The sequence below is a fragment of the Trichosurus vulpecula genome, chromosome 4 (assembly GCF_011100635.1).
Source record: "Trichosurus vulpecula isolate mTriVul1 chromosome 4, mTriVul1.pri, whole genome shotgun sequence".
Taxonomy (NCBI): Eukaryota; Metazoa; Chordata; class Mammalia; order Diprotodontia; family Phalangeridae; genus Trichosurus; species Trichosurus vulpecula.
The window spans coordinates 165,810,596-165,832,113 of NC_050576.1; the positions used below are offsets into that span (position 1 = coordinate 165,810,596).

Here is a 21,518-nt window from a genome sequence, read left to right on the forward strand (position 1 = left end):
CCCTTGGGCAGAACATATCTTGAAAATTATGGGTATTTCAGAAGTGATAGGCACGTCCAGGACAGTTACTAGGAGAGACAACTAGAAACTGTATCATAAGACGATCAGTTGAAGAAACTAGGAATATTCAGCTTGAGAAAGAGAATCTTGGGGGGAAGATGAAGTATATTTTGAGACAATACATAATAAAGTCTTTAAATACTTGAAGGGCTATTACGTGGACAAGAAGTTAGTCTTGTTCTCCTAGATTCCTGAGGTAAAACTGGGAATATGAATGTGTATAAGTAAAGGGGGTAGAAGGAAGGAAGGGAAAGAAGAGGAGGTAAGAGAAGAAGAGATAAAAGGAAAAATTTCCTAATAATTAAGGCTATTGAAAAATAGAACGTGCTACTTCAATAAGTATTGAGTACCCTGTTCCTGAAAGTATTCAAAGAGAGGCTGGATGATCTCATCAAGACTGTTGTAGAGTTTTTGCTTTGGGTATGGGGTTGGACAAGATGACTTCTGAGGTCCCTTCAATTCTGAATTGGTATTATTAAAGATTTGAGAGTAATTCACTCATAATGTTGCAATCATGACAAGATTCACTTATATATGAGACAGACAGAAAAAACAATGACAGTCAATAATTTTCAATGTTGCCAGGCAACAAAGTAATTCTTCCTGTTTTTAAGAAGCTACTGGGGGTATCTCTAAGATTTTATGCCAAGTTATACTCTATTGACTCCAATGACCTTCCGCACAACCCCATTCAAACTCAAGATTTAAACAGACAGCTTCCTACAAAACAAACCCATCACAAACCATGATCAAAACTAGGATTCTTCTGATAACTCTTTTGTCATCAATCTACACTCTTTAAGGGTCTTACTTCATTCCAAAATAGAAAATCATTAATTAAAAAAGCAAACCATTTCTAAATCATCAGCAATTACAGTAATAGAGGCTCTCTTCTTACATAATCTTGGACCCTTAGATTAAAACACAATACCAGTATGAGATCAGGATGTGGTTTAGTCTGCACAGATGAGTTAGCCTGGCACATGGGAAAAGTTTACCAGTAAGTGCATGGTCCTAATCCTATCCAGGAGGCACTTCACAGCTGGGTTGGTCACATGGAGAACTGGGTATAACATGGGTAATGGCACCAACACTTAGAAAAACAACTCAAGGTACGTGCTTTACTGATTCAAAATCAAAACCTATAGGGACTGCTAATCATGATGGTAAAGCTTTGACAGGATGCCATACCATGTACATTATTCTCAAACAAACAAACAAAACAAAAAAATTCACCAGAAAGAGAAACACCAAAGAAAAGAAATACTGCTTTAAAAAAAACCAATAATAGAAATTTATTCAAAAAACAAAGCACTCAAAGTGAAAAGTGCCAATACCATTAAAAAAAAAACTACAGACTAACTGAAATAGTCAAATAATAAGAAGAAATAGATGTCAAAGGGAGCAATGCAAGACATTGCAAAATGGACAATTGCCACAGTTATAGACCAAAGGAAAGAATTAACAGTTGTAGGCAGACTGACCTAGTATAAGTTTTTGGAGCAATTCCACAAGCACCTTATAAGCCTAAGCAGTCCATAATCTCTAAGGTTTCCCAGCCTTAGACAGTATCCCAAACCAGTAATCTTAGCAGAAAAAAAATGGAAAGATTTGTCTCCTAAAGACTATGACTCTCCCAGGGAAACAAAGTTTTCAATTACTAGCAAAATACTCTATTAGCAAAAGTTGTCTTGTTTTTCATTTAATAAACAACTACTAAGTGCCTACTATGTGCAAAACACTATCCTAGGACTGGAGAACAGAGTTCCAGCCTTTAAGAAGTCCACCTCCTATCAGGAAGTAGGAGATGTACAGAAATAAATATAATACAAGGGCACTGATGAGGGAAAAGAAAGAATTGAGACAAAGGTTAGGAGAAACCTGAGAAGGGGCAGATCCCATCCAAAGAGCAGCACTTCCCCAAAGGTTCCATGACAGGTGGACCCCGAAGGAAAAGGAGGCTTTCAATAGGCTAAGATTTGAACTTCCCCAAGCATTCCAGGCACAGGAAACAGACTGTACATCTCCTTCCTTATAATCTAATGAACAGCTTAAGAAGGCTAATATGAGAAAAGAACTGCCATTGAAACAAACCATGTCTCCATCCTTTCAAACTGACTACCAAGTCTGATGAATTTACTATGATTTGTGAGACTCAAGAGACTGCATTCATGTACTAAACTATCTGCCATACTTCTGAAGTGATTTCCCCTCCAACATTCATTTAGATTTCTCAACCTGGGTTATGGTTAGTTACAGTTACAGACATTTCTCATTACTTGATAAGCATTGTCCAAAACATTTAAAGGTAGACAAGAAACTGCAGCAGACCACGAGGGGAATGATCCTTAAGAAGATGCCACGCAATCAGAATATATGCCATCTTGGACTGGGGGGCAGGGTAGAAATGAGGAGAAAATTTGTAACTCAAAATCTTGTGGAAATCAAAGTTGAAAACTAAAATATTAAATAAATAATAAAAAAGAGGAAAAAAAAAAGAAGATGCCATGGCCCTTGTCCTCAAGAAGCTTAAAAAGTCTACACAGATATTTTTTAAGTCCCCTAAAATACAGCACAAAGGATGGTGGGTGTAGAGGAAAAGGCAATATATTTTCCTATTAGGGCAGGGAGGAAGTCAACAAATTATACGAACTCAAGAAAATAATCAGTCATGCAGATTTACAGTATACTATTCTGATGTATTTGTGATGTGGGGATCCCCTCTATCACATCAGATTTCAACTTATCCACACCATCTCTTATGTGACACCCATGAATCTACTACCACCAAACATGATGTGGCTTCCTCTAGATCTCTGACATAGTTATTTATGCCACACATAGATTATCTAACAATTATCCTTAACTCTTACCACATGACCAACAACTACACCAGGGTGTTATCTTAATAAAAAACAAGTTAACCACAAACTTGAAATACAATGCTATCAACGTTAAAAGTACGGTATTACAGAGCAAAAGTTGAAAGATAAAAATGACAGAAACACTCGGCAATCTCAACTCAACACTATTTAAACCCTTCATTTCTCACCAAGCTGCAATCTGAACTCCTCCATCATGCCCCAGAAAAGTCTTTATCATGAGAGATTACTTCAGTCCTGACACCATGGAAGCACCCTCAGCCCCTACGGCCTCCCCTTTGATTGAATGTCTCTCCTCCTCCTCGACCTCCATTTAAGAAGGGCCAGCTTTTACACTCCTCACGAAGTTTTAATACAGATGCCTCCATCATATGTTTTCAATCAGTACTCCACTCTTCATTTTCAGCTTCTTTTTATGTTGTCTTCCCCCACTCAAACGTAAGCTCCAAGAAGGCAGGAATTGTCTTTCTTTCTGCTCGTATTGGTATTTCCCGTGCTTAGCTCAATGCCTGCCACATACTAAGCATTTAATGGATTCTTGTTGACTGACTACAATATATAATCCAGTTCTGAAATCCTTAGGTTGTCTAGAAAGAAAATATTGAATGATCTAGAAATCACCCCAAATCTCCCTTCCTTTCTTGGCCAAATTGTTGTAAAAAATTCTGTTTGCTACTTGAACTTCCTCACCCTTTACTCAACTCTTCAGCCTTTTGCAATCTCTAAGCAGAGCCTCACAGAGAAATACATCCAGCCCCATCCTTTTTCCTGAGTTCCGTCCCATATCACTAATTGCTAATTACAGTTCAAAATGACATCTCATAGACACCTCAAACTCAAGAGGTCCTAAAGATGTTATCTTTCCCACTCATGTCACTGCCCTACTCCAACTCCAGCGGCTCTCCATTACTTCCACAATCAAATATAAACTCCTCTCACTGGCCTTTAAAGCCTTTCAAAACTTGGCCCCAACCTACCTTTCTGGCTTCATTACATATTACTCCCTTCCAGCTTGATACAGTTCAACCAGAAAGGCCTTGTTTCTGCTTCTCACACATATCACTCCATCTCCCATCTCGGTGCCTTTATACTCACCAACCGCTATGCCTGGAATGCTCTGCCTCTCTCCTCCACCTCACAGAATCCTTCATTTCCTTTAGCTGGCACCTCAAGTGCTACTACCTCTATCCAGCACCCTCAATAATTACCTTACATTTACTTTGTATTGATTCTGTATACTTTTATTCTGTTTATATTCATATACATATATTGTTGTTCTTCCTCCCCCCACCTCCCAGAATGTGAGAGAATTTGAGAGAAGGGCCTGTTTCATTTTTGTCTCTGTAGTCCAGGGTCTGGTACATAGTAGGTAATTAATCAATTTTTGATTAATTGATTAATCATCTTTAAAGAGAGCATGATAATTACTTCCTATCTCCTCTGAAGAAAGAACTACAACAAGAAGGATTTAAGTCAGATAAAGAGATGTTCTCCTAATGGTGAGTTGTTAGATACTGGCATCAGTTCTCGAGAACAGTTATTAAATCTCCTCTGGAGCTGTTTAAAAAGATAATGGATTCACATTTGTCAGTGGGTAGCTGCTCCTTAAGCCAGGGAAACTGGACTGGCTAGCTGCTCAAAGTCCTTCCAAAACACTATGATTATATCTTTCCTCAAAAGACCTTCTGAATTATATGTGGCTTCTTCTGAGCTTAGGTCTGTTTATATCTATGATGAAAAACACATTTTCTGGAAATATTTGATTTGAAAAGCCCAACCATTCCAATTCTTGCCCCTGGTCCTTCTTTCAGTTGCAATCCCTTTAAAGTGATGGCTTGAAGAACCGAGGGATTTCCTAGTGACTAAAATCTCTCCTTTCCCTTATAACGCTGAGTAAAGGAGGATTTTTAAAGTTTCCTGTCATACATGTTCCATGCACACACAAGTACAATGTTATGGATGTCATTGCCTTTTAACTGAAAATGTTTTGTTACCACATTATGTAAGTACATGGAACCAAGAAAGCCAAGGAAACTAAGTCAATGATCAGAAGACCATGGACTTCCAATGGGGTTCTTTACCATCTTTATGTCCTGGACCCCTCTGGCAGCAATTTGGGCCCCTTCTTGGAATGATGTATTTAAATGCATAAAATAAAATACATAGGATTATAAAAGAAACCAACTACTAAAATACGGTTATCAACATTTGAAAACAAGAACAAAAAACAAGTGCATGGTCTCCAGGTTAAGAACAACTAATTTAGAGCCTATGTTGGAGGCCATAAAGTCCAAAATTTTCATTTTACAAATGAGGAGACCAAGGCACTGAGAGGTTAAATGGATTGCCAAGAATCATTTAGCTAGTATGTATCTTAAGCGGAATTTGAAACCAGGTCTTCCAAGTTCCAAGTCCCATGCCCCTTCCACTAAGCACCGAACTCTCACGAAGATGATGGAATAAATGCACTATAATATGCTATTAACTGCATTAAAAAACAAAACTCCAAAGACAATTTTTCTACTTCCTATCTCCTCTATCTGTGCTTTGTGATAAGAAAGTATCAGAAATTGTTATCACCACTTTAGACCTAGAGAAATCAAGGTGGAGAATGCAGAAGTTTATATAGAAAGTCAGTAGCAAAAAAACCTGGCTACTTTTTCCACGTCATCAATGTAAAGAGGTATCAGGACAACTGTAACAACATAGTATAGCAAAAACACAAAGACAAACCATAATGCTTCAAGATACAAAAGTTACAACTCACCGGAGTTTCCTTCCTTTGCTGGCTTTTCTATCAACTTTCTTGTGAATTTTGCTTCGTAACTTCTGGATGGCCAACCACTGCCTAGAACACCCACAGAAAAGGTTAGGTATCATCACAAGCACAAACCGTTACATACAGAATAACAAATGGGAGCCACTCTCAATAATAATCCTGCAGAAAGAAATCATCAGCCCATCAACTTGTTCTTCAAGACAGTTGGTGACCAAAGTGACTAATTAACTGAGAAGCATTTTGGCAACTATAATAAAACAAAAGGCAAGCTATGAACCTCTATGGAAAATCTGGTTATCAATGATCCCTACTATATGGAGCAGTTGTGACAGGTGCTAAATTTGCCAAGGCTTAGAAAAACAGTCAACTTAGTAGGGATGCTGTCTTCTTGAAATCTTTTTTTTAAATTACTGTTGCCACCTCTAACCGATTTAAATGCAGATATGCTTTAAATGTAAGTTTTCCTTTGCTCATACCCAGCTGTGTTTATGTCCAATTTTAAATATCACATTGACTGCTTTTAAATCTACCTACCGAAAAAAGGAGACAAAGTTGGGAAAATAATAAATTTGTTTCTGTGGTCATTTTCAATGGGAAGTGGCATTAAGGAGTTAATTTTTCAAATAAAGGGTAGTTAGCTAAAAAAGTTTTCATAAATTGCTGGTGGGAACAAATGTTTAAAAAAAGAAAGAAAAAATAAGCTAGTCATTTTACCTGATTTACACAATGAAAACTCGACATCTGAAAAAAATCTAGCAAAATCCAATTACTGCAATCTTAATATAATCTTAATTACCATAATCTATTTTATTGTAAAGTCAGATAAATGTATAATATAATCACCACTTAAATGCAATTTTGCTCTATCATGTTAAATTTATAGTGAATAGTTCTCTATAATATTCCAGACATACACAAAATACCATGACACATTACCCTAAAATTCAAGTAATATTTTACTTGAATAAAATTATTTCATCAACACAAATTTTGCATTGCATTCTTTGGCTTTCCCCAAATGCTGTTCTGCCCAGAATCCCATTCTGGCTTTTCCAGCTTTTGTTTCCTTTTATGCTTTTTCAAATCATGGCTTATGGCTATTTAAATGTATAGTATTCATTAGGCAGCACTCTAAACGCCCTTTTTATTTTCCAACCGCAGGATGAGGCAGACACACACACACTCTCATGTACTCTCGCTTCCCTCACTACTTTACATTCTAGCCTGACATCTGGGCAATGTTGCTGGGTTCCAATTTCTAATTGTGCCGAATCTTTCACGGGAGAGGGAGAGGTCTCACACTGGGGTAGTCTTAACAAAGCAGATTTGACTATGAGCAAGGGACCTGTTGTGATGCAAGGCCAAATTCTGACAGCAGGCAGCACTTAATCAGAGTGGCTGCTCTTTACCCTTTGGTAAGTAAGTAGGTAAAAAGGATCACAGCTGAAATCAAAAGAGGACCATTTTAAAAACTGACAACAAAAACAGAATACATAGGGACACTTTATACTCTTTACAAATTCCTAAAGGAATAACAGAGCCCCAGATTGCATATGACAATATCTGATGTTTTGTCTCAATGGATTCTATTAGAGTACTCAAGCTTTATAATTTAAATCAATCACTGCCTTTGAGTGATGTGTGTAGGGCTAAGGAGGCTCAAAGGAAAAAAATGTTATACAAGCTTCTATAGATTGAAGAGGAAGGTATATCTAACTTTTTACCTGCCCAAAGCCACCTGATCATTAGGATCCAAGGAACTGGTCTTCCGTTCTATGAGTTCTCGGAGGAGCTAGAAGAGAAACGAAAGCATCTGATTTATTCATCATCTTCAAGCATTGACTTTAAAAGGGCACAGTAGGAATTCTGAATGGCACAGTGACAGCTCTAAAACTACAATCAATAAGACAACCCAGTGGCAAGAGCATGACTGAATTCATGTTAACCCCTTCATATTTATATATCTTTTAAGAAGGTGGCTAGGGTTATAGCAGAGAACAGAAGTCCATTAGGAAGACTTATTGTCCTGCAGTTCATTTCAAATGGATCAATGTGTGGGAGCAACGTTCCCTTCATCGTTTTATGATTAGTTTTGTCCACCCCATCGATATCAATGGAGAATCTTTAAAAGGTCAGGGAGGAAGGGCTCCATGGCAAAATGGAATCAGCATCAGCCTACCCCCAACAGAAGGACAATGGTGGATGGTTAACTTATGTTCTATAATCTCCTACAAGAAAGAAGATCTTCCCTAGGTAAAATTCATTGTTATATATAATTAAAAGCATAGAGCTCATCCTCACTCCCCCCATAGCTAAAACTATCTTTACTATAAAGTGATGAGCCTGTACAGAAGGTGCTAGCACATTTGGAGTCAGATTTCTAAGGGAAAGTCAAAGGATAATAAGTCACCCATCAGAACATACAACACATAAGCCCAGACTCTTACTATATACAAGTGGTTCCATGGGAACTCTAAATTACCCTACTGCTTTCCTTTTAATTGCTGTAACGCATGTGTGACAAATGTCTATCTGCAGTAACACAGAGATCTTGGAATTCATAGTAGGCCTTCAAGCAGATGTGAAGCAATGGACTGAGAGGCACTAAGAAATAGAATGGAATTCTTTTGAAAGGTCATAATGATAATCCTGGACTCTCCTAACTCACCATAAAACCAGGAATCTGCAGTAGAGTTGAAAAATTTTTAAAATCTTCCAAGTGAAAAGCCTCTGAGAAGATATTAAAATAAACATGATTGTCCTAACCAGACACCAATAATACAGGTTTGATTTCAAAGCCAGTTTTATTTTTGGTTTTTTAAAAACCCACATAAGTAATTATCTTGTAAGGCTGGCACATGTAACTATGTAGATATTTCACCAAATTAAATAGCTAAACCCATTAGGAGGGTAGAAGAGGAGGAATAAATTCCTAAGAAAATAGTTTCCTTTTTAATTTTCATTTGTTTACTTAAGTAGGCATTCCAAGAAGTAAAACACATTTTAAAAAAATACCCACCTCCTTAAGATGCATTTTTATTGCAACAGGGAAAAGGGTATCTCAATCGCAATTAAAAAACCTCCCAGGATGTTTTTCATTTGCTTATTTTGGAGATTATTAGCACAGCAATTACATTTAAAAATGCAGGGACCAGAGGCCACTGGTTTATTATCACTAGAAAACAGCAAGCTATTTCTCTGCCCTGTTTATCTGATTGATTCCTAACATCTTTCTGGCAGCCAATCTATCAGTTTATCTCTCCTACTTCATCACAGTCACTTCTGGCAGCTAAATACAAGATCCAAATCCAGTGTTACACAGACATACGACACAGTAAACCTATGTAACACTGCGACTCTGTAAACAGTTGCCCTTAAGGGCTAAGCAAAAATGGGCTTCTGGTTTCTAGTCAATATTCTGTCAAAAGCCAGGTAGGAGGGAGAGTTAAAAAAAAAAAGAATGAAATAGCTGCCTTTCATTGCCCTTACCTTATGTGGTTCTTTTTCCACAAGGATCACTACTGTAGTGGGTTTCCTAATCTCTCTGGTCCCTTGGCACAAGGGCAGTAACACTCATGAGGGAGAAAATGCACAGAGCAGTCTCGACCGGTACAACATGAATGTCTTCTACAGGAGGAAGCCCCACCTCTGCCTTTCTCAGATTCTAAGCGCTGGAGCCGCACAACTTCAACAGATCTATCAGGCTTGCAGTGGTTTCTACAATCCAAACACTAAGTTGGGGTAGCACTTACTTTAGAGCACACTGTGTACATTATATATTCTGGTCTACATTTTAAAATATGGCCCGTCACCTTAGTAGCCAAGTGACTTATGCTGCTACTTTCTATCTAGTCATTCATTATTTGGGAACTTTGTTTTACTAGACTTTCTGGTTATGTCTAGCTTACTCATTTCAGTGTTTCAGGGGACTCTATGTCTAGGATAGGAATGAGAAAGCAAGCAAAAATTATAAATAAGCAAGCTGTTCATATGCTTGTTACTTATATCAAATTTAGAAGAAAATGGTCTTTTTAACAGTTACTGACAGATAAAGCTCCTAGGATGTGGGATGCAAAATTTACTTTTGCACTGAGTTCTGTTTTAAAAGCATAATCTTGTTTTTGAACTAGGAATAAAAGTTTTCTACTAAGATTAAAATTCACATCTCTATTAAAGTTACTGGGTTTTTTCAAAGGTTAAGCAGTTTCTCTGACTACACAAAATTTATAATGCATCTTCTCAGATGATGGTGAAATCCATGAAAAGTCTTTTAGTATATTCAGTTATCACTTATACAAGCAGTCCACAACTTACAAATGTGGTCAAAACACTGAAAAGCATCTAAGTCATTTAGGCACTCAAAACACAGTTTCTCATGGAAGCATTAGGATGAATGTACTTTAATGTCCTTGTCCATACACAAACTGCCTGGCCTATAATGTAGATGGCGAGCTCCTTGAGAATTGTTACCCATTCTTTCTTTTTCTAGCATAATGCCTAGGCACAGAGTAGATGCTCATTTGAACTCAATACTGTACACACCTAATCATTACTAATAACATCATTTTTATGAGAAAATGAATTCTGATTTCCAACTAATCAGACACCAAAAGGTAACTACATCTTGAGTAGAATTAAGAGTCAGGGGCACCATGAGAAGTAGGAGAAATGAGAAAGGCAGGGATCTGGGTATCTGTTAATCTTCTGTATCATTATAAAAAACGGTATCACTGTCAGTCACTCCTCCAGCGCATTCTACACACCTGCATAAAATAGTAAGAGCAAAAGAGCATTGTGTGGGGGAAAGAGTTTTGGAATCAGAAGACCTAGCTTTTAACCTTAACTCCACTACTCATAAATACATGACTGTGGGCAAGTCACTTAACGTATTTGGGCCTCAGTTTCCTCAACTGTTAAATGAAGGAACAGGACTAATCATCCCTAAATTCCTTTGCAGTTCCAAATTTTATGGTCCTATTAAGTCACGATTGTCCATTACTTTTTTTGACTAACCATAACCTGGGATGGCTTTAATGTTCCTTAATCTTAATATCCACAATGCACCAATTCCCACTGGTAGAAATGCTGTCTTCTACTAAACAAACATTATGGGAAATCTTTATAAGCTGGAACATAGATAGAGTCTGACTGGGAGTTACAGTTTCAATTTACACTGACTTCTGTAGGCAGGTAGACATGGTAAAGTGCTGCCTGGGTAACATCATTTTATACAATGTTATTAATGTGGTATATTGCCAAATCTCACTTAATGGCCCAGAAACCCCACTGTAAGGTTCAGGCCAGCACCCATTAAGAACGTTGTTCCTATGGAAACAACTGACGTTTGTAATGTTTTCTGTCCAACATAAAATTTTCACAGAACAATTTGATGATGTTAGTTGGAGAATACCTTTCCATGCTTTATGTGGTGATACCAATGCTTCAATTTACACAATATTGTACTTGACATTTAGAGAATACCCTAGATATGTACCTAAGTGGGCATTGAAATGATGCTTATCGGTACCAAGATCATTTCCAGTGAAAAACCAGTATGTACCACCATCAGGAGTACCCTCCACCTCCTTTTCTGTGCTCTTCCTCATATTTTCTGGCATGCTATCTAATTCACAATCTACTCATCAAATGCTCCTATGTGATCCTCTGTCTGTCCCAACTCCTTAATCTAAAACTCTAGCCCACATCTGGTGTCCTCTCCTCCAAAAAAAAAAAAAATGTCCTAACCTCCAAAAGTTTCTTCTTAAATATTTTTTCCTCCCCTACCTCCCAATTGAAATCCCCCTATTCACACAGCTTAGCTTGATGTTAGCAATCAGGTTAAAGTAGTCAAACTAAGGCGCAAATGAAGTTTAGACATCTTTATAGTGTAATAAGTAATGGAGTAGGGAACTGAGTTTAAATTTTGGCTTTGCTAGCTGGGGGAACAAGTATAAATCATTTAACCTTTCTGAGCTTCAATTTCCTTTTCTGCAGAACGGAGTTGATAATATTTTAACTACCTATCTCACAGAGACATTGTGGCTCAAAGCTCTTTGTAAATATCAAAGTACTACATATAGGTATGCAGTCATTATTATCACTGACTCTCTCAAGAAGCAGCTGTATTTTTAAAAAGGAACTCAACCCAAAAGAACTTTGCAAATTAGTAGAAGATATGACAATCTACCATCCATCACACAGTCTAACTAAGAGAAAGCTATGAAGTTTTGCCTTTTCTCTCCTTTCCTATCTGGCTTTTAAAAGGTGAGGAAAGATCTCTGGCCTTCTTCCAACTATCCTTTTGTATGCCCCTTTTCACCTCATAGCATTCTTTAATTTGTGAGTGCTGTTTTCAAGAGAACTATTTTTCCCATTACAATACTGTATATTTAAGTATCTGTTTTATGAAATGAGGTTATTAAATCTTGGACACAAGTCCCCATTTTCCAACATTTCATAGACTTAATGCTTTCTTAAGATTATAGATTTTAAGCTACAAGTTCTAACCCCTTTACTGTAAAGATGAGAGAAGAATCAGAGACATTAAGTTCTTTGCCCATGGATTCATAAAATGAAGCAAGGCTAATTCAGAATTTGAACTCAGCTCCTCTAATTCCAAATCCACCACTGTTCACTTCACGACCCTGCTCCCAACTTACTTATATAACATGGATCCAAGTCTCAGTATTTTTCAAGAACATATTTCTGGGTAACTCTGGGCCAACTGTGACTCTTAATTATGTGTTACTAAAATTCAAGTATAGCACAGAGAGATGGAAATCCACAAGCAATCTAATTCAAAACCTCAATTCGAGACAACAGATAAAAATTTTTCCGTATTCAAATGATCATAATTGGTAACACATAAGATGGGGCTTTCTGAGTTCCTCTTCCTCTCTTCTTCATAGAAAGGTTCTATATAAGTTGTGGAATGGCCAAAAAGAAGTAAGTAGTAGAGAGAAAGAAAGGCCAGGGGCACAGAAAATCCATGAAAAAAAACACTTGAAAAATAATGTGCTAACTATATGAGTCTTATAACTTCACTAAACTTATCAGTGATGATTTGGAGCAGGAATGGACAGGCGATCATCACTACTTCCTTATGCCTCGTTTAATCTGACTCTGAGTTTTGAAGGGGTGAACCTGATGATGTGAGCAATAATAAAAAGAGCTCTAGTTTCTATCGAGCTCCTTACGGTAAGAAAAACACTTTACCCATATCATCTCCTTTGGCCTCACAACAAATTTCACAGGTAGAGAAACTGAGGCTCAGAGGTTAGCTGAATGACCATAGCTAAATCATGTAAGTGTCAGAAGCAGAATACAAAGCCAGTCCTTCCAAATTCCAAGTACAATGCTTTTTCCATTACATATTATACATTATTAATTGCTGAAGTAACCTAATCTTCCCAATACTTTCTTAGAGCAGAGATTCCTCACTTTTGTAGATTAGGAAAGTGTTCAGAAACAGTGACCTCTTCTTACTGTATATGATTCTGGTGAACAACTTTTACTCTATTTTCTGGGGCTTTCTAGGCTATTGTTGGAGGTGCAGTTCTAAATTGTTCAGGTTCAATACCGGGATGAGATGAGGCACTCACAAGTCACTGAACATTTAACAAAGGGGAGGTTTATTTTGCCCTGACACAGCAAGGATTCAGTGACACTTAGCTGCTCTGGACACAGCCCCCCTCATCTCCATTTGGAAACTCATTTAGCCAGTAGCTGGTAAGGGTATGGACATGGTCTTACGCATCCACCAACTCTTGAGAGGCCTAGACTCCATGGATCTGAAACTTTTTTTTGATGCCCCTAGGTCAATGTTGCCAAACTCAAATAGAAACAGAGGCCTCTATACCATACGTAAGGATCCCTGTGAGCTGCATATTGACTTAGAAAACTGAATATTAATATTATCTATGTTTTGTTCTAGTTTTATTTATTTTGTTAAATATTCCTAATTACATTTTAATCTGATTTGGGCCACACTCAGGAGTGTTGTGGGTCATATATGACACCTTGGCTCTAAAATGACCAGGAAGCTACACTGAGGAAGCCAGGGAAGCTTGATCAGGTCCCAGTAGACTCCTCATGTTTTGAGAAGGAAAGAAGCAGCTTCAGGGAGCTGGTCTTATCAGAGCTAGAAATAGTTAAAAAGGGAGGGACTTGGTCAGTATTGGTAGCTCTTCCAACAGTAAGAGGTTATGTTGTAAATAGCCCATTTACTATGATCTAGGAAATCCATTATCCTCAAATGCTAGATCTGGAAGGGACTTTGGAGCTCACTTTGTCCAATACATTTTACACATACTAGGAAAAATTTGGTTCATCGTTCAATTATCAAATTAATTATCAAATCTGATGGTCTTTTCTCAGTCCTCACCCTTTTCAGTATATTTGTCAACCTTTTGTCCTGGATACTCCTTCTTCTCTAGGTTTTCCTGACACCACTCTGTCTAGTTCTCCTCCAACATGTCTGAGACTGCTCCTTCTTGGTCTCCTTTGCTGGCCTCATCGTCTATCTATATTATACTCCCAGCCACCTCCCCAAGACATTGTCCTGCATCATCTCCCTCTATACTCTCTTGGTGATCTCATCAGTTCCCATGGGTTTAATTATCATTTCTATGCAGATGACTCTCAGATCTAGATACGCAGCCCCAGTGTCTCCCCTGAGCTTAAGTACTGCATTACCACCAATTACCAAGTGCACATTTCAAACTGGACACCCTGGCGACATCTCACACTTAATATGTCCAAAACAGAAATCATTATCCTTACCCTCCCCCAAGCTTCCCCTTCAAAAATCTTTATTTCTGTTGAAAGCACCTCCATTCTTCTAGTCCCTGAGATTCATTAAATATCACCATTATTTTGAACTCCTCATGCTCCCTTAGCCCACATAGTCAATCAGTTGCCAAATCTTGCCATTTCTGCCCCCACAACATCTTTGGTATCTGATCTCTTCTCTATACTCATTGAGCCACCCCAGGTTCTGATTATCTTTCATCACAACTACTTCAATGATCTCCTTGACTGAAGCCTTTGTCCATTCTAGTCCCTCCCACACATTGTTGCCAAAGTTATTTCCCTTAAGCACAGATCTAACTGTGTTATTCCCCTATCAAACTCCTGGGGCTCCTTATTACTCTGGGATCAAACTAACTTCCCTATTTAGCTTTTAAAACTCCTTACAACCTGAACCTCTCCAGCCCCATTGTACACGATTCTCAATCCTGCACTCAGTGATTTGGCCAAACTAGCTTTCACTCTGTTCCTCACACTCCTAAAATGGCCATCCTCTATGTCTGTAAAGCTTTCCCTCCTTACCTCTGCCTCAGTCTCCCCTCTCTCTTCAGGACATAACTCAAACATCAACTTTTACATGAAGTCTTCCCTGATCCTCTAACTTCTAGTGTCCCTCCTTTCTAACTACCTCTATACATATTTACCTTTTGTCTCCCCTAGCCCCATTCCCGTTAGAATTTATTCTCCCTGAGAGGAGGGACTGTTTCAGTCATTGCATTTGTATCTCCAGCACCTAGCACTGGACCTGCATACAGAAGTGCTTTAATAAAGGTTTGTGAATTGATTAGATCAGGTTAGTGAAAATAATGCTAAGACTTTGAAGGTTCATGTAGAGCTTATGATCTCAGACATGATTTTCTACCAAAAGGCTCATTAGCTTAGTCTCGTCCAGGTTTAGAAATATAACAGGTACCCACAATGGCTAGCATACAAACAGGCCTAGAGAAGTAACAAGTCTTAATATTAAAAGAGGCCAAACATACAAATTAGGAGTTGCTACATTTTTACATTGGGTGATCATGGGCCAGGCAATCCTTTGTTCTTCAAAGTGTGGATAAAAGCTACATTAGTACTGTTAAATAACAAACAGTCTTCATGACATGGTGACTAGAGAAGGCCAGCTAATTATTGCAAGGGAAAAGGCAATATTCTCAGAAAGGGAAATACAAGCAGAGAAATCAGAATACACAAATAAAAGCTACTTATAACTAGTATAACTCTTAATAGTGAAGTTATAAATTACCTACTGCTGGTTACTAAAATAAAAGGGGATATAGCCAGAGGCTACCACTGGAAAAGTCTGTCTATCTCTGCCTCACTGCCTCTGGTCTTTAAGGATTTGATTAGTTTTTCCGCTTACTGATTCACAGTGTTGAATTCTGCCTATACTCCAGAGCTATCTAAGGCTTGTGATTCCAAATGAATGATAAATTCATTTACTGAATAAAGTAACACTGTGTTTTCTCAGCATAAAGTCCTAAAATATTTCCAAAGCTCTCATATTTCACTAAGCTTGGCCATTGAGGCTAAAATTTATTAGTCAAAACAGAAAACTTTCTCATCAGATCCCATCTATTTCATTAGCTGTGATATATAGTGTCTCCCAATGTCTAATTATTAACTAGGAAGTGTAAGTAAATCACCATCAGCATTAAGCCCTGATGTGTGAAGACAGAGTAAGAATTAAACAATTTCAACACTATTTTATTTGAGTCAGGGTTCTCTTTCTTTTCTTCCCCACTTCCCATAAAAATAAACAGCGGACAAAAGGTGTTTCTAAGATGAACTCTATACAAAGGTCTAGGTGAGTTTACTAGTAAGCCCTACTATTTCTCACCTGTGCAAAAAGGGGCAATGATCTCAGTGGGTCTTACTGTAATAAGGAAAGTGATTATGGCTTAGGCCCCCTGCTTACTATCTCATTCAGGATACTCCATACCAACTTCTCTTTTTAAGGGCCTAAAATGCTGCGTTTATGTTGTAAAAGAGGTACAGAAAAATCACTCATAGTCATAATTCATAAGATTCCATTAACAGGAATTCCAGAACTTATTCCAACTTATTCTTCAAGTTATATCCTATAACTAGAAGACAAACTGGAACAAAACTAAAGAACTTTCTCATATGAAATAATTTGCTTTGGGAAATAGTAGCTACAATCTTGGAGAAGACGGAACTTGCATCATTCTGGGCTTTTATCTGATAGGAATTCCTAAGATTATTCTGGTTAACATGGGCAAGTAAATGTCTTTAGGAAATCTATCAGGTGCTTGTAAAGGAGTATTCTGCTGCTAACGAGCACATGTGATATTATTAAAAACTAAACTAGGTTGTGCTTTAATATTAGAGAAGAGATTTCTTTTTGCTTCACTTTTTCCACTCAAATTTTAATAAGGTCATTGAGACAATCCTCTTCCTTTCTCTGAAAATGTGTCAGAAGACTATGCAAAATCGGACACACACTTACTAAATGATACAAATTATGCTACAAATCAAGATATAACGTACATCAAATGGGATCTAACAAGACCACAGAAATGCAGAGGGATGCACTAACCCTCTGATTCCATCACATTGTCAAAGGAAGCTCTCACACAGAATTCAAACACTAGACCACATATATCCTTGGTAGCTAACTCTCCAGGAAGAGAACTTTCGACTAACTCTTGCATTGTTAAGCATTGTTTTCAAATGACAGTTAACTTATAAGAGCAATAATACATTAATATTTAACACTAAGGCACTATGCTTAATTTATGTAATTGGTAGAGTTCCACGATTCTTGAGGAGCATCAAATTCTTCATTAAAAGATTGCCAGAAAGGGGCGCTAGGTGGCGCAGTGAGTAGAGCACTGGGCCTGGAGTCAGGAGGGCCTGAGTTCAAATCCAGCCTCAGACACTTGACACATGTACTAGCTGTGTGATCTTGGGCAAGTCAGTTAACCCCAATTGCCCTGCTCCCCCCCAAAAAAATTTTAAAAAATTGCCAGAAGCCCATGTTTAATTTACATGTAACCAGCTGACAACTTACTAATGCTTATTAAATAGTAACAAGGTTGTTTTGGCCACATATTTGCTTAGCAAACTCCTTGCATATTATTTGTTTGAAAAAGTTTCCTCAACAGCTTCCTGTCAACTCTTTGCTGGCTTATCCCATGAAGTATCATATGTTTTAGTTTTGCCTTTGTTGTGGACTTTTTTTTTAAAGTTAAGTGAAGTCATGCTCTGATGCTTCTCAAAGCAAGAACACCGGAAGAAATGAGGGACCACTCATGTGTACCTTCCCTCTCAGCTGCTATTTGATGAAGTTTCCGGGCCTTGCATTTAAAGTGTGACTTTGGGCCTTCCGTCCTGTGCAGACCGCATTACAGTAAGCACAGGCTATCGATCAAATGCCAATACTGATGCGCCATTTGGATTTGAAAGTTGACAGACCTACAAATGGCAGAATTTTCTATAAAGATTTTTTTAAGGAGACATTGCACCAAAAATAAAACCAAACACATCTCAAGCAGAATTTTTTAGCAAAATGACTATTATTACTAGTACACATTAGTACACATATATACAGACACACATATGTATACAGAGAGATGGGGTGGGGGGAGAGGGGGAAAGAGAAAGAGAGAGAAGAGAGAGCGAGCAAAATATGTGGTTGTTTGGTTGGCTTGGTTATTCGGGATTTTTTTTTAATAGGGCCATTCTATCAAAAGAAAAACCTATTAGTCAGGGTCCTAGCCATTTTTCAATCACAATCCCAGTCATTCAACATTCAAGTCTATACACTATATGTGGCACCTTTTAAAAAATTACTATCAAGTCTTTCTATTTATGATAAGTTTCAATAAACTTTTGAGAGACACTATTTAGACCTCCCAAATGACAGAATTACTTGAAAACAACCTTAAAAAAGAGATGTTCTCAGCAACAAAAATTTGCTCTTTTTCCAACACCTCATTAAGGAAAGGATTCAAATCAAACTTCATAATGTTGTTAACTATCAACTGAACCATAGGAGAGATACATGACAACAATAAGAAGGCTATTGCCATCAACCTTAGGAATGGCTTGAAAACATCTCTTATTCACACAAAAATCTAAATGCATCCAATTAAAGCAACCCGATCAACTGTCCATATTAATCACTCACCAATTTAATTAAAGTAAACCATCTTGTCAGAAAGCTTGCCTCTTCTCTATTTCTCAACATTATCGACTCTTAATAGTTCACTGGATTAGTAATTACTTGTTTATGGCATTATCAAATGCCTGGGAGACAAAAACCCAGCATGTGACCAAGGACAGTCATAGACATGTCCTGACAGCAAATCAGAGGAGAAATGTAACCCATCAAACTGGGCACCAGAAGAGAAAAACCTATTATGCTTTTCTCTACTCTGCCATTTCAATACAAAATGATGGGAATAACCAGTATATAACTAAACAGAGACAGGAGCAATGTGAGAAAGCCTAATGAGCCCTCAGAAATCCAAGCATCAATTTGTATACACCTCAGTTCAACTGGTTCCCATGAGCTATAAACAAACTAGCTTAAGTTGTCTTACAAACTTCTGAAAAAGAACATAAGTAAAAGAAGATACTCTATATAGTTTTAATGCTGTAAGCCCTGGCAAATCACCTTTAAGAAAGCAAGTCTTACTGAATCAGAAAATCCTCTGTTAAGTAATAAGAGGAAAGCAGATAGTGATGTATCATGGATAGAAAGCAGTTTATATTTAAAGAAAGTTCATTTACAAAGCTGTGACAGAGTATACAGGAATTAACGAAATATCCCCTCCTTCCCCACAAAAGTTTAGAAAAATTCTTGACTGCTTGTAGGCAGGTCTAAGTGTCCTCAGGGAAGAGTTTTAGTACTAACAAAAAAGCAGGCTAACCCCAATTAAGAGAATTCCTTTTGGAGTGTAAGAGCAATAGAACCCTTTCAGTAAGTGAACATTTCATTCCCCTTTATCAAATCTTCATCATCAAGTATATATCAAACAACTAGCCATCACAAAACTGCAGAACTAATTTTTAATTAAAAATATTCATTGACATCAGCTTAGTAAGTTGGTACTCACATCTAAAGGAAAAATGTATATAGGTGCTAAGTAAAATTAAACTCAACTATTTAAAAACTGAGTATCACTACGTTATCATGAAGTCTCTTTATATCTTAAAGAAGGCAAATTTAACAAATACTTTTCAGAGATTTCCAAAAAAGACATTATTCAAAACTGCAGTAACCAAAGTCCCTTAGCAGGGAGTGGAGCTGTTGGGACGTTTGCACAACTTCATGACACCGAATTAACAAAGTATGCTTTTGAAACCTTACAGTAAAACACTGAAATTCAATGCAATTATAATCTCCTGCTTGAAAAACACAAGGATTCAAAAAGTCTGGGCTTTAAGTCTAGTCAAAGAAGAAGCGAACCTGTAATGTGTATTATACACACCATACAAGCTCTTCGTTGTGACCATGTGAAAAACAAAAATGAAACCTCACAGGCCCATTGTAATACATTGTAGCACTTCTGAATGAAATACTTAGCTCTGGCTTACTACCCTGACAAATAAAGGAAAGCACTTTATGAAACCAATTTAATTGGGAGGTGACAGAAAACATACAGCCATTTTCTTTAGCCTTATCATTGAATTGGCTTCAGCTCCAATCTCTGGCAAATCCCACTCAACAGAAAAAATTAACCAGGTCAGCAGAACAGGTGCTACGTTGTGTCTGTCAAGAGCCTGGCATCCCCACAATTACTTGCACACAATGAAGCAGTAATCTTTACAGATCATCTCTCCCAAGAAGCATTTTGGGGAGGGGGAGCAAAGCTGAAGGGAGGGGGCAAAAGGGGAAAGGAGAGAAGAAGTAGGAGGCAAACAGAAAAAAGCAAGAAAGGAAAATGAATGTGCAGCTGCCTTGCGGCTCAGCAGATGTCGGTGTGTGATGTACGAGGCTAGGATAAGCTGTCGTAGCCTGCTGCCAAAGAGTGGTAAGTGATTAAAGCCTGCACAGTTCTAAGCACCATATTTAGAGGCTGCGGGGTTTCAAGACTTGCACCCATTCCTTGCTGTGCTGCCAGATGTTGGCAACTGGTTCTGTTCCTACTGACTGTGCACGGATGGCAGCAGTTGGTACAGCAGCAAAGCAATCTGGAATGCTTCCGGAGATGCTGTACATTAACAAGTGTCACCCATCATTCACCTTTACAGAAGGCTGAAACAACTCCAATTTGCTGCCACTTCCCTCTTGGGAAACAGCCAAGATAAAGTTGCGCCTGGCAGCCCCATTTGTTTTACTCAGGTGTTTCGGCTGCCTCACTGACCTCTATTAGTTTAAGTTTTAATTTAGATTAACCCCAGCACCCCAATTAACCAGCAAGGGGAAAAGCTAAGATGTGACTCGTCATAACTCTGAAATCAGAATTTATCGAAGTTAAAATTATTAGTCAGGATGAAGGGCCAATCAACTAATGCTATTTCTCTTTAAATGTCTCTTCGGGCCAAAAAAAAAAAAACTGTCAGAGCCTAAGGACTGCCTGTGGAAGCGTCTTCTCCCTAGTAATTTCAGTTTGTTTTATTAAGCCCATTTAATTTATGATGCACTTTCTATCTAACAATACACACTTGAATTAATGGGGATTGGAACATTTCTGATTGTCTCTCGTGATCTCACACAATTATCCAGCATTAATATCCCAGATCATGCCATTCTGTAGACACTCCAGAACAGAAGAGAGTTCCCTATTCAGCTGACAAGAGAATACAGGGAAAAAAAATGGAAAAGAAAGAAAAGAATCAGGAACTCTGAGTGAGAACACCTGAGGCCTTACCAATCCCTCTTAGCCAGCCTCTTCACCACCATCGCTCTTAAGATTCATGTACATTTACAATTTTATAAAAGAATGCTATGGAGTAAATGGAATGAGAGAGTAATGGGGACTCTTTTTTCCCCCTGCAGGGCAAAGGCAGAAGAATCCCTT

The 21,518-nt window shown here is 37.9% G+C and overlaps 1 protein-coding gene across 2 annotated transcripts in view; it reads right to left on the bottom strand.

Moving 5' to 3' along the window:
- Window positions 1-21,518, bottom strand: part of AATF (apoptosis antagonizing transcription factor) — a 126,281-nt gene that overhangs the window by 58,368 nt on the left and 46,395 nt on the right. For both annotated transcript variants that reach the window (XM_036753331.1, XM_036753330.1), the window contains exons 9-10: window positions 7,446-7,513; window positions 5,710-5,790 (exon numbers count right to left, since the gene is read on the bottom strand). In XM_036753331.1, coding sequence (XP_036609226.1) covers window positions 5,710-5,790; window positions 7,446-7,513 — 149 coding nt within the window. The remainder of the gene's footprint in view (window positions 1-5,709; window positions 5,791-7,445; window positions 7,514-21,518) is intronic.